This window comes from Dipodomys spectabilis, unplaced genomic scaffold (genome assembly GCF_019054845.1).
Source record: "Dipodomys spectabilis isolate Male_0828 unplaced genomic scaffold, ASM1905484v1 ptg000108l, whole genome shotgun sequence".
Taxonomy (NCBI): Eukaryota; Metazoa; Chordata; class Mammalia; order Rodentia; family Heteromyidae; genus Dipodomys; species Dipodomys spectabilis.
This window is the reverse complement of record NW_024870785.1, coordinates 7,185,443-7,196,902: the sequence shown is the minus strand read 5'-3', so window position 1 is coordinate 7,196,902 and position 11,460 is coordinate 7,185,443. Positions and strand designations below refer to the sequence as shown.

The 11,460-nt window shown below is 43.4% G+C and overlaps 1 protein-coding gene across 1 annotated transcript; it reads right to left on the bottom strand.

Moving 5' to 3' along the window:
- Positions 1–385: 385 nt before the first annotated feature.
- Positions 386–9,563, bottom strand: Bloc1s6 (biogenesis of lysosomal organelles complex 1 subunit 6). Its single transcript, XM_042687732.1, has 5 exons — positions 9,404–9,563; positions 5,149–5,293; positions 3,550–3,637; positions 1,509–1,595; positions 386–898 (listed from the first exon to the last, which is right to left on the bottom strand). Exons 1-5 carry the CDS (start codon positions 9,483–9,485, stop codon positions 779–781), a joined length of 522 nt encoding a protein of 173 aa, XP_042543666.1. The 5' UTR covers positions 9,486–9,563; the 3' UTR covers positions 386–778.
- Positions 9,564–11,460: the final 1,897 nt, after the last annotated feature.

Sequence of the window (11,460 nt, the reverse complement as noted above, 5' to 3'; positions counted from 1 at the left end):
TTCCCATTACATTCTTCACAAAGACTTACCGTCTTGTTTTTCTAGCAGTGCACTTTTAAACAACTAGTATTCCGTAACTAAGCAATAAAAGGCAATTACTAAAAATGAGTGTTGCACTACAGAAAAAACAAATTCATACCATATATTAAAATGAAACTTTTAAGTCTACACTCAAGGAGCTAAAACATTCGGACTCATGTTGAATACTTGGGAGTCTAGACTCTTGTGTGTTGGTCTTGGGGCTTGAGCTCTAAGTGCTATCCCTGAGCTTTTATGCTCAAGGCTTGCACCCTACCACCTGAGCCACAGCTCCACTTTCAGGCTTCTTTTTTTCTTTTTTGGTAGCTAATTGGAGTTAAGAGTCTCACAGACTTTTCCTGCTCAGGCTGGCTATGAACTGTGTTCCTAAGATCTCAGCCTCCTGAGAAGCGAGAATTATAGGTGTAAGCCATCAGCGCCTGACTGAGTCTACACTTGTAGTCAAAGCATTTTCTACTTTATAAATGACTCTAAGATCAAAAGAATGAATTTTTAAATTAAGCAAAAGTTGAAAAAGTACATATAAATATCAAAAGCAAATGATACTGTATCTACCATTTAGGAAGAAAGGCTTCTTGAATGACTGAAAGGAAGATACGGAGCACAGAAATCCTGGAACAAGGACTTAAAACTATCCACCACAAAGGTATAAGGCACTACCTGAACCTCACTCCACACACTTCCTCTTACATCCAAAGACTATGGGACAAGAAAAGAAAATGCACACAGACACGACTTTTCATGTCCTTTTAGCTGGTTTGGCCGTTAACTGCTTTTCCCTTTCAAATTCCTTCTCCCGCTGCTGCTCCCTCTCCAGCTCTTCTTTTTGCCTCTTCTGCTGCAGTTTAAGTGCTCTTTTCTGTGTCAAAAAATAAATAAAAATTAAAACTCAAGTCAACAATCAAGGGTTATAGTTTATGACCTAATTTTAAAATGGTGCCCTAAAAGTGATTCTTTGGGCTGGGAAGGTGGCTCAGTGGTAGAGCGCTTGCCTTGCACGTATGAGGTCCTGGGCTCGATTCCTCAGTACCACATAAGCAGAAAAAGCCAAAAGTGGTGCTGTGGCTCAAGTGGTAGAGTGCTAGCCTTGAACTGAAGAGCTGAGGGACAGTGCCTAGGCCCAGAGTTCAGGCCCCACAACTGACAAAAAAAAAAGTGATTATTTGGCTTGAGATAATCAAGACATCACACATTTGGTTTATAAATATGATTTTTGGTAATTTATGGTCCTTTGATTCAACAAAATATGTGTTATTCCAAACCCTTATTAAATGAAATAGTAGTTGCATATGCAGAAAATATGGGCTTGTCAAGCCCAAGGTAACAGTAAAGCTAAGAAGGGTTCAAAATGACAATTTTTTAAAAGAAATTAATGATTTAAGTATGTTACTGTAGGTAGAGATATAAAAAGTCAAAAAATGAAAACAACTTTCAGTTTTATAAAGAACGTAAAAGAGTTTTCAACTTACTTTTAACCTGGATGTCTTCTCATGAAGCATCAGCATCTCTTTTCTTATATTCACCAATTTGGCATGGTAATGCTTTGCTTCAGTGAACTAACCACAGTAAAGTAAATGAGAAGTCAAGTTAACACAGACTAGAATATCACAATGGGTCAGTATGTCAGTGCCTAAATTGCAAAAAGCAGTTAACAGCCAAACCAGCTGAAAGTACCTAAACTTCCTAAACTGCTCAAGTTTTGTAGAACCTTAATATTATCTACTTTTTAAACTCCAGAATAGAATACATCTAAACAATTTGCTAAACCCAAAAAGAGATATTCACATTAAATTTAGTATAGAGTACACTGTGCTTTAAAAACATGTATAGTTCTAAAATCTAAGTTGAAACTATCCAATAATGCCATCTATTTCATTTAAGAAATTAAAACTCTGTCTAAAACACTCCTTTATAAAGGAGAGAGTATGCTAGGGTACACAGGACATATAAAGACAGGAATAGTGTGACTCATCTGCTTATCAGGAAAAGCAGAAATCCCCAAGAGCACAAAGAAATGTTCAGTCATGTTCCTTTGCTTTTTGGGGTTGGACCAAGCAAAACAGCCGCCTACGTGAGGAGACTCTACCTCCCACAAGCGTAAGTACACACTTTGTAATCTCAGTTGGCCTACCTGTCCCTGTCAGAAGATGGGAGGATGAGGCAGGCTCATAGAGGTGGGAGAAAAGGGAAGAATGCCTTGTCCTCAGACAAGGCAATCGGAAAAGAAACAAGAAAAGTGTCAGCAGACAGATTTGAAACCGTAACATAGCCGGGAGTAAAATCATAGTCTGATGAGCTCTAGGACTAACAGATCATCTCCGCACCACTCAAGGCCTTCCACTTTTCAGTGCTTATGTAATTAAAACTAATCTTGGACTGAAAGAAGAAAAAGGAGAAGATTTGGTCTCTGACCCTTTAGACTAAAGCAAAAGAATTACACATGCTTCAATAAACAGTATTCTACAGCAAGGTGAACTGGGCAAGGAAGAAAGAAGTAGGTCAGAGTAGCCTTGCTCACCTCCTTCACAAGAAGTCAGGAACTACCGTGCACAGATCTGCCCTTACTACAAAAGGCCTAATACAGATTATTATTATTATTATTAAATATTATTGCACAAGGAGAATATTGCTAAACCATATGTGTCCAGTGAAAAATCCATCTTTGGGGTAGTTATAAATCCCTACAAAATCATACAAACCAAGCAATTACTAATGTTGAAATAAAGAGCAGCCAACTCTTATTTCTGATGTTCCCCTTTCTTAAAATAGTTATCAGTTCCTCTCAACAGCTTCTGAAGAAATTCAACCACTCTATTTATCCTCAAAGATGAATTAATTATTTTTAAGGTGTCCATTCCAGCTCATGAAATGAACTTACTATGGCACTGCACATATGCCTGATAGTTCAATGAAATGCCAACTTAAGAAATCATGTAACTGATAGAAGATGCACTTTCCTTAATGGCAAAAGCAGTTCCCCAAAGTTCCTTCCTCTCACTTTTCTTTTCTACATCATTAATTATAAGCTGATCTATTCTAGGTTCGTAAGTTCTTCAACTGTCTGCTACAAGTGCAACATACAAAAGACAGTGAGTCAAGAATCTGGAAGCTCTAGTAAAATAAATAAAGGAAGGTTTTCTCTACAAAAAGACCAATTGTAGCTGGGGGCCAGTGGCTCACACCTATAATCTTAACTAGCCAAGAGGTTGTGACATGAGAATTCACAGTCCAAAGCCAGCCCAAGCAGAAAAGTCCATGGGACCCTTATCCCAATGAACTACTCAGAAAAAGTCAGAAGTGGTGCTGTGGCTCAAGTGGTAGAGCGCTAGCCTTGAGCATGAGCATAGAAAGGTTCAGGGACAGAGCCCGGGCCCTGAATTAAGCCCCAGGACCAGGAAAAAAAAATTAGAGGTTAAAGACCCTAAAGATACACCAACACAGAGCTGGGGGGGGTTAAAAACCAGCTATTTCTACAACAGAATGTCATTACATCAAGAAAATCATACTTACCAAAGCATTAATATCCAACATGGAATGGCATTCTTTAAACTTTGAAATCTCTTGTTCCAGTGTGTCTAGTAATACAACTTGGTTCTGTCTGAAACAAAAAGCACATGGACGACGAATAAGTCTCATGCACTATAATTGTTAGTTCATTTAAAAAAAAAATCTCATTCATCTGGATCAATGTTGAAAGTTAGAAATTAAGTTGGAAATTGATTGCCCTTCCAAGGCTTGTTCAATTTAGCATAATTTTTTCAAGATAATACTTTAACAAATAAATGTGACTTTCATTATTGCCTCAAGTTCAGCCTCTAATTACTAAAATAACCAAGTAATTTAAAAGTATTTTATTATTAGTTTTAGTAACTGTATTTTCTCCCCTCAAAAAAAGTTAATTTATAATAACTAGCCTAAGAAACTCAACTTTCTGTTGTTGTTTTTTTTTTTTGTCGGTCGTGGGGCTTGAACTCTGGGCCTGGGCGCTGCCCTCAGCTCTTCAGCTCAAGGTTAGCACTCTACTACTTGAGCCACAGTGCCACTTCTGGCTTTTTTCTTTTTTCTTATGTGGTGCTAAGGAATTGAACCCAGGGCCTCATGCATGCAAGGCGAGCGCTCTACCACTTGAGCTACAGCACCACTTCCGGTTTTCTGGTGGTTTATTGGAGATAGGAGTCTCACGGTCTCTCCTGCCCAGGCTGGCTTTGAACTGCGATCCTCAGATCTCAGCCTCCTGAGTAGCTAGGATTACAGGCGTGAGCCACCAGTGCCCGGCAAATAATGAGCACATTTCTTTTTTTTTGTCGGCCGTGGGGCTTGAACTCTGGGCCTGGGCGCTGTCCCTCAGCTCAAGGCAAGCACTCTACCACTTGAGCTACAGCGCCACTTCCTGGAGTTTTTTTTTTTGAATGGAGGTATCAGAGGTTTGAACTCAGGGCTTCAGCTTGCTAGGAGGATACTCTACCACCTGAGCCATGTCTCAGTCCTTTATTTAGTTGGTCAAGTAAAATATCTTATGTTTTTTCCTGGGATCACCTCACCTATCCTGTTACCAATGCCTCCTATAGCTGTGACCTACCATGCCCAACTTGTTTAGTTGAGATAGGATTAAGGAGATGTGTCACTAACTTTCTGCCCATGCTAGCCTCAAGCCATCATTCTCCAATCATAACTAGTCATTATACTGGGATTCCAAGCTTCTCCAATTACATCCCACTTGCAAGGTTTTATCTTAAAATTAGTGTTCCAAGTCGGGCGCTGGTGGCTCATGCCTGAAATCCTAGCTACTCAGGAAGCTAAAATCTGAAGATCATAGTTCAAAGCCAGCCAAGGCAGAAAAGTCCCTGTAAGACTCTTATCTCCAATTAACTACTCAGAAAAAGCTGGGAGTGGTGCTGTAGCTCAAGTGGTAGAACGCAGCCTTGAGCACAAAGAGGCTCAGGGACAGCACCCAGGCCCTGAGAGTTCAAGCCCCACAACCAACTCCCTCCCCCACAAAAAAGAAAGAAACATATATGTGTATGGGTATCTCTGTGTGTGCACACCAATATATACACAACTTTAACAGAGAGGGGAAATGAATGCAGACCTGACTTGTTGTTAGCTTACGTGAGTTCCTGCAGGGCCTGCTTGGATCTCTGCAAATCTGGCAAGTAGTGAGAAAGCAATCCTTCTGCCAGCTGCTCAACAGCTTTGTCTTCAACCATCAAGTCCTCTACTGTAAATCCTTCATCTGGAGAAGCATCACTTAATCCTGTCCCCAAGCAAAAATCAAATTTAGGAAACAAGTTAATTCCATAAGCAGGAAGGAGGGAAGAAGGCCCACAGTGGAGATGAAGGCAAACATCTATCATCCCAACTTACAGGGGTTTGTTTTTTGTTTTGGTGCCAGTCTTGGGGCTTGAACTCAGAGCCTGGGTACTGTCCGTCAGCTTTTTTTTTGCTCAAGGCTAGCACTGCACCACTTGAGCCACAGCTGCACTTTCAGTTTTTTTGGATAATTTGAGATGAGTCTCATAAGCTTTCCTGCCAGGGATGGTTTCAAATCGTCACCCCAGACTCCTGAATAGCTAGGATTACAGGCACAAGACACCAGCACCAGGCTCTACAAATATTCTTTCCTTTTAAAGTTTTATCTTCTAAGCTTTTCTTTAAAAAAAAAAAAAGGGGGGGGATAGCTAAAGCACAGCACCAATGGCTCACATCTATAATTCTAGCTACTACTCAGGAGGCTGAGATCTGAAGATCACAGTTTGAAGCCAGCCTGGGCAGGAAAAGTTCAAGAGACTCTTATCTCCAATGAAACACTCAAAAAGCTAGAAGTGGAGCTGTGGCTCAAGTGATAAGAGCACGACCTTTCAGCACAAAAGGTCAGACCCCCAGTTCAAGCCCCAGGATTGGCACAAAAAAAAAAGGGAGGGAGGAGGGATTATTAGCACTCAAAAAGTATTTTTCTGTGTTGTTGCTTTTTGTTGTTGTTCGTTTCTTCAGACAGGATCTACCTTTGTGGCCCAGGATGGCCTGTAACTCACAATTCTCCTGTCTCAGTCTCCTGTGTTCTAGAATTATAGGAGATACTACACCAGAGAAAAAGTTATTTAAGCTACTAGTTTAACACACAGTCCAAATTCTAGGTTTATGTTTCTTTGTTTGTCAGTCGTGGGGCTTGAACTCTGTGCCTGGGTACTGTCCCTCAGCTCTTCAGTTCAAGGTGAGCACTCTACCACTTGAGTCACAGTGCCACTTCCAGTTTTCTGGTGGTTCATTGGAGATAAGTCTCACGGATGCTGGGTGCTGGTGGCTCACGCAACTTAGCAACTTAGCTGAGATCTGAGGAATGAACTGCACAGCCAGCCCAAGCAGGAAAGTCCATGAAACTCTTATCTTCAATAAACCACCAGAAAACTGGAAGTGGCACTGGGGCTCAAGTGGTGGAGTGCTAGCCTTGATCTGAAGAGCTGAAGGACAGTGCCCAGGCCCAGAGTTCAAGCCCCATGACCAACAACAACAACAACAAAGAGTTTCACAGACTTTCCTGCCCAAGCTGGCTTTGAACTGTGATCCTCAGACCTCAGCCTCTGAGTTGCTAGGATTAAAGGTGTGAGCCACTGCGTCCAGATGTTTATGTATTTTTCAAGGCAGATCCTCTAACAGTTCTCAGGATTAAACAACTGACATTCCTTTGTAATAAGCACTAAAAGGCAAAATGACTGTTGCATAGCACTAAAGGAAAATAATACCATACAATGAACTGAAACTTTCAAATCTTCACTCAAGGAGCTGAAATACTCACACTAATTCTGAACTACTTAAGAATCCAGATGCTTAAAAAAAAAAAAAAAGTATTTTTCCACATTACAAAAGATTCAAGGCCCTGGAAGGCTTCTGCAAAACTGCAGACATCGCAAAACTGCCCTTCTAAGCGATGCAAGGGCATCAGAGTAGGACAGGTATCATTACAGGGGAAATAAATCTGTTACAGAAGTCTAAGAATAATTCCTAAGGGAAATGAGGAGGAGTTGAAGTTCACTCGCTCCTTCCTTCTTTCCTTCTCCTTCCCTTCCTTTCTCTTTTTATGTGTTTCTTATTGTAAAATTTTTTAACTATGGAAGTGGGTACAAGTTCAAAAGTAAAACGCCCTTCTTATCCTCTAACCCTCAGTGGAGTTTCTTACATAGCCTTCCAGAAATTGATTTTGCATCATAAAGGAAATACATGTCTTACTGTGGTGAGACCTTTCTCTTTCTGCGTTATGAAACCTTTCTCTCTCTTTTTCTAATTTACTTGTTTTAGGTGATATACAGCGGGGTTACCTTTATATAGGTCAGGTAGTAAGTACATGTCCTTTCACATAGTGTCATCTGTTCCCTCATTCTCTCCCATTCCCCCCTCCTATCTCTACCCATGAATTGCATAGTTCACTTTCATCAATGTCCAGTGCAGCCAATGCACTCCATTGCTGTACTTTTTCATCCTTTTTCCTCTGATTCTGTGTCCTCCTCTCACTTTTTTTGTTTTTGAGACCGGGTCTTGGTGTTACTATGTGGCCAAAGATGGCCTCCCACTCATGATCCTTCTGCCTCAGTCTCTCAAGTGGTGGGATTTGTATACTACTATGCCCATTCGCTTTTCTTATATATACATACATACATAGATGCATACAGTCTTATATATCTTTCTATAGCAACAAATATGAATCTACTGCATTTTTTAAGGAATAGCATAGTTTGTATAACCATCCCCCTGTGGGTGAGTTATCGAACTTATTTTTATGTTTTTGCTATTTCAAATAATATTGCAGTGTGATCTTTGCACATTCATGGCAGCTTCTGTAGAATATACTGTTAGAAGTACAGTTGAGACAAACGCTTTTGTATTCTTTTTTTTTTGGTCGGTCGTGGTGCCTGAACTCTGGGCCTGGGCTCTGTCCCTCAGCTCTTCAGCTGTAGTCTAGTGCTCTACCACTTGAGCCTCAGCCTCACTTATGGCTTTTTCTGCTTATGTGGGGCTGAGGAATGGAACTGAAAGCCTCATGCATGCAAGGCAAGCACTCTACCACTGAGCCACCTTCCCAGCCCTGCTTTTGTATTCTTTAGACATTGCAAAACTGCCCTCCTAAGAGATGGCACCAATTCACATTGCCATTAACAATCTATTGGTGGACTAGTTCTAAATGGTTAAAGTCTATGACAAGAGTGGAAAGAATGCATCATGAGTAAGGGAATCAACATTAAGACAAGGGGGAATATAGGGTCTCTGGAATAGAGAGGTAAAGTGAGGTTCCAGGAGAATGGAATATACACACCCTAGCAGTAGCAAGCTATGATGCCATATGGCCAGCCTGTGAGAACCTGAGACCAAGTTAGTGGGTCTGGACCTTAATTTAGTGCTGAAGCATCACTTAAGGATTCTGAATAAGAAAGTGATAAGACTGGAGCTTAATCTTGGGGTGGTGATATAACAGATTGGAACACAAAGAAACTGGGGTTGGAGTAGCTTACGAAAGGAATATGAAAATCGTATACACTAAACAAAGAGAAGAAAGGCAACAGAAAGCAAAGTGTGGAGAGCCATTTCAAAAGTTTCATGTGAAGGAAACAATACCATTAACAGCTCCAACGTCTGCTTTTATATATGGGCAAGCCATAATGAGATAAATGCAAACCAATCACATCAAAGCACACACACACAAAAAAAAAAATTAAAAAGAGGAGCAAGTGAGTGTTAGAAGTGGAGCCTAAGGTGCGTATAAATACATGTTACTCATGTAATTATCGCTGAAGAAAAAGCATGATCACAGAGTGCTCAGAGCATGATTTTGGGGGTGACCCGTGCATTTCTGGGATATCTTAGTATTTTATAAAGCCAGAAGGCTTTCTCATCTAGGGTTCCCCCGCTCTTTGGAGTGGCAACGTTCTCGAGCCTTCCAAAGATGGCACATCATAAACAGCGCCAGCTAACACCCTTCCGCTCCGTGGATACCTCCCCGTGTGTGACTATTCAAATCCCTTCCTGGGAACAAGGGGTGAGAAGGGCCACGGAAGGGAAAAAAGGCTTTATGTCCACCAGGCAAGACACAGCCTCTTTGGCGAGCGGCCCCTGTCGACGCTTGGGTGGATTCAGACGAGTCTCGGATGATAAAACTCATCCCCAAACCACTCATCCCTCTGAGGAAAAAACAAAAACAACTCAGCAATGACTTGACCACTTACAGCCACCGCCTGCACCCGACACCCGGAGCTTCCCCGCGGGCCCGCACGGAGCCCGCGCCGCCCCGGCCGCCCGGCGCCGCGGCCCGCGCCGCTCCCAGGCCCTGTTGGGGGACGCCGCGCTCCCAGCCCGGGCCGCCGGCCGCAGCACCTACCCAGCGTCGGCTCGCCGGCCTCCGCGCTGCCGGTGGGCCCTGTCCGGTCCCCGCCTAGGGGCAAAGGCCTAGGAACACTCATGTCCCCCCCCACACACACACACACGCGCGCGCGCGCGGGGTACAGTCCCGCGGGCCGTCACGCGCCTCCAGCACCTAGGCGCAGTCGCACGCGGAAGTGGCGCGGTGCTACGTCGTCACTTCCGGCCCGCGTGACCCTACGTCAACTCTCCGCCCCGCCGTCTCTCCTTCCAGCAGGCCTTGAACCGGTGATCACCGGGTCAGGGCTCAGCACACTTCGTTCCTTTTAGGGCCTCCTGGAGCTTCCAGAAGCGCGGAGGGAAAAGAATGGCGCCCGTGGCCACCTGAAGAAGTTAAAACAAGCCACCCCGGAGGCTGAGATCTGAGGATCACGGTTCAAATCCAGCCCTGATGGGAAAGTCAGGGAGACTCCTCTCTCCAATCAAGCAGCCCTAAGGAGAAAAAGCCCTAAGGAGAGCTGAAGCTCCAGTGGCAGAGCGCTGGCCTTGAGCAGAAAAGCCCAGGGACAGCACCCAGGCCCTGAGTTCAAGCCCCTAGACTGGCACAAAAAAGGTAAATGAATTTTAAAACCGAGATAGCACGCTTTCCCCATGTGATTTGGACCCTTTAAAAATAAAGCCAGGCCCCGGTGGCTCACGCCTGTCATCCTAGTAGGCTGCTCAGGAGACTGAGATCTGAGGATTGTGGTTCAAAGCCACCCCAGAGAGTCCATGAGAGTCTTATCTCCAATGAACCACCAGAAAAACTGGAAGTGGCACTGTGGTTCAAGTGGCAGAGCGCCAGCCTTGAGCTGAAGAGCTGAGGGACAGCACCCAGGCCCAGAGTTCAAGCCCCACAACCAACAAGAAATACATAAACAAAGAAAAGAAAAATAAAAAGTAAGCCCCTAGGTGAGCTTGAATCCTTGCTGCTTGGAGTTTACCACAATTCGAGTTTTTCCTCCTTGTTGGTTGCAGATGATTTAAGGCCTCCATTGCCACATCTTCTGAACAAATTAAGGCAAATTATGAAAACCAGTTGCTGAGATCCTGTGGGATGCCATCATGAATTATGCAACCAGAGAGAAAATTAAAAGATCCTGGATGTCTTCCCAGCACTCTTCATCTAGACGATTGGAGTCTCAATGTTGCACACCAATCTTGCCTGAACCTTTTTTGGGGGGGGAGGAGAGGGGCCCTGGCTTGAACTCTGGGCCTGGGTGCTGTCCCTGAGCTTCTTTTGCTCAAGATTAGTGCTCTACCACTTGAGCCATAGCACCAGTTCTGGCTTTTTTTCTTTGAGTAGTTTTTTTTGAGATAAGAGTCTCATGGGCTTTCCTGCCCTGGCTGGCTTTGAACTGAAATCCTCAGATCTCAGCCTCCTGAGTAGCTAGGATTGCAGGCATGAGCCATCGGTGCCAGGCTATTTGAACAATTTTTAATGTTGCGGCCCGTGTCATCTTCAGAGCAGCAAGAATTATGTCAAGCTTCAAAAACTGGTTCCCAATGTTCTTAGCAATAAATTCTCACCACTTATCCACCCAAGATTAATCCTTGAAACCTATGAATACGTTAGGTCACATAACAAAGGGTAATTGAGTTATTAATTAGCTGCCTGACCTTAAAATGGAAGAGTCTAGATTTTTCTGTGAGATTATGAGATTAAGAGAAAAGCTCCCAATGGGTGAGGATTTAAGGATTAAAGCAGTAGTGGTCTCTTCTTCCTTATTCTCCCTTTGCCTGGTAGGTAAACCTATTCCAGAGATGAATGACTTTGCCTAGGAGCCATTTACCCCATCACAAATATCAACAAGTGGGCTGGGAAGGTGGCTCAGTGGTAGAGCACTTGCCTTGCATGCCTGAGGCCCTGGGTTCGATTCCTCAGCACCACATAAGCAAAAAGAAAAAAAAGCCAGAAGTAGCGCTGTGGCTCAAGTGGTAGAGCGCTAGCCTTGAGCTGAAGAGCTGAGGGACAGCGCCCAGGCCCAGAGTTCAGGCCCCAAGACTGGACCAAAAATATATATATATATATCAACA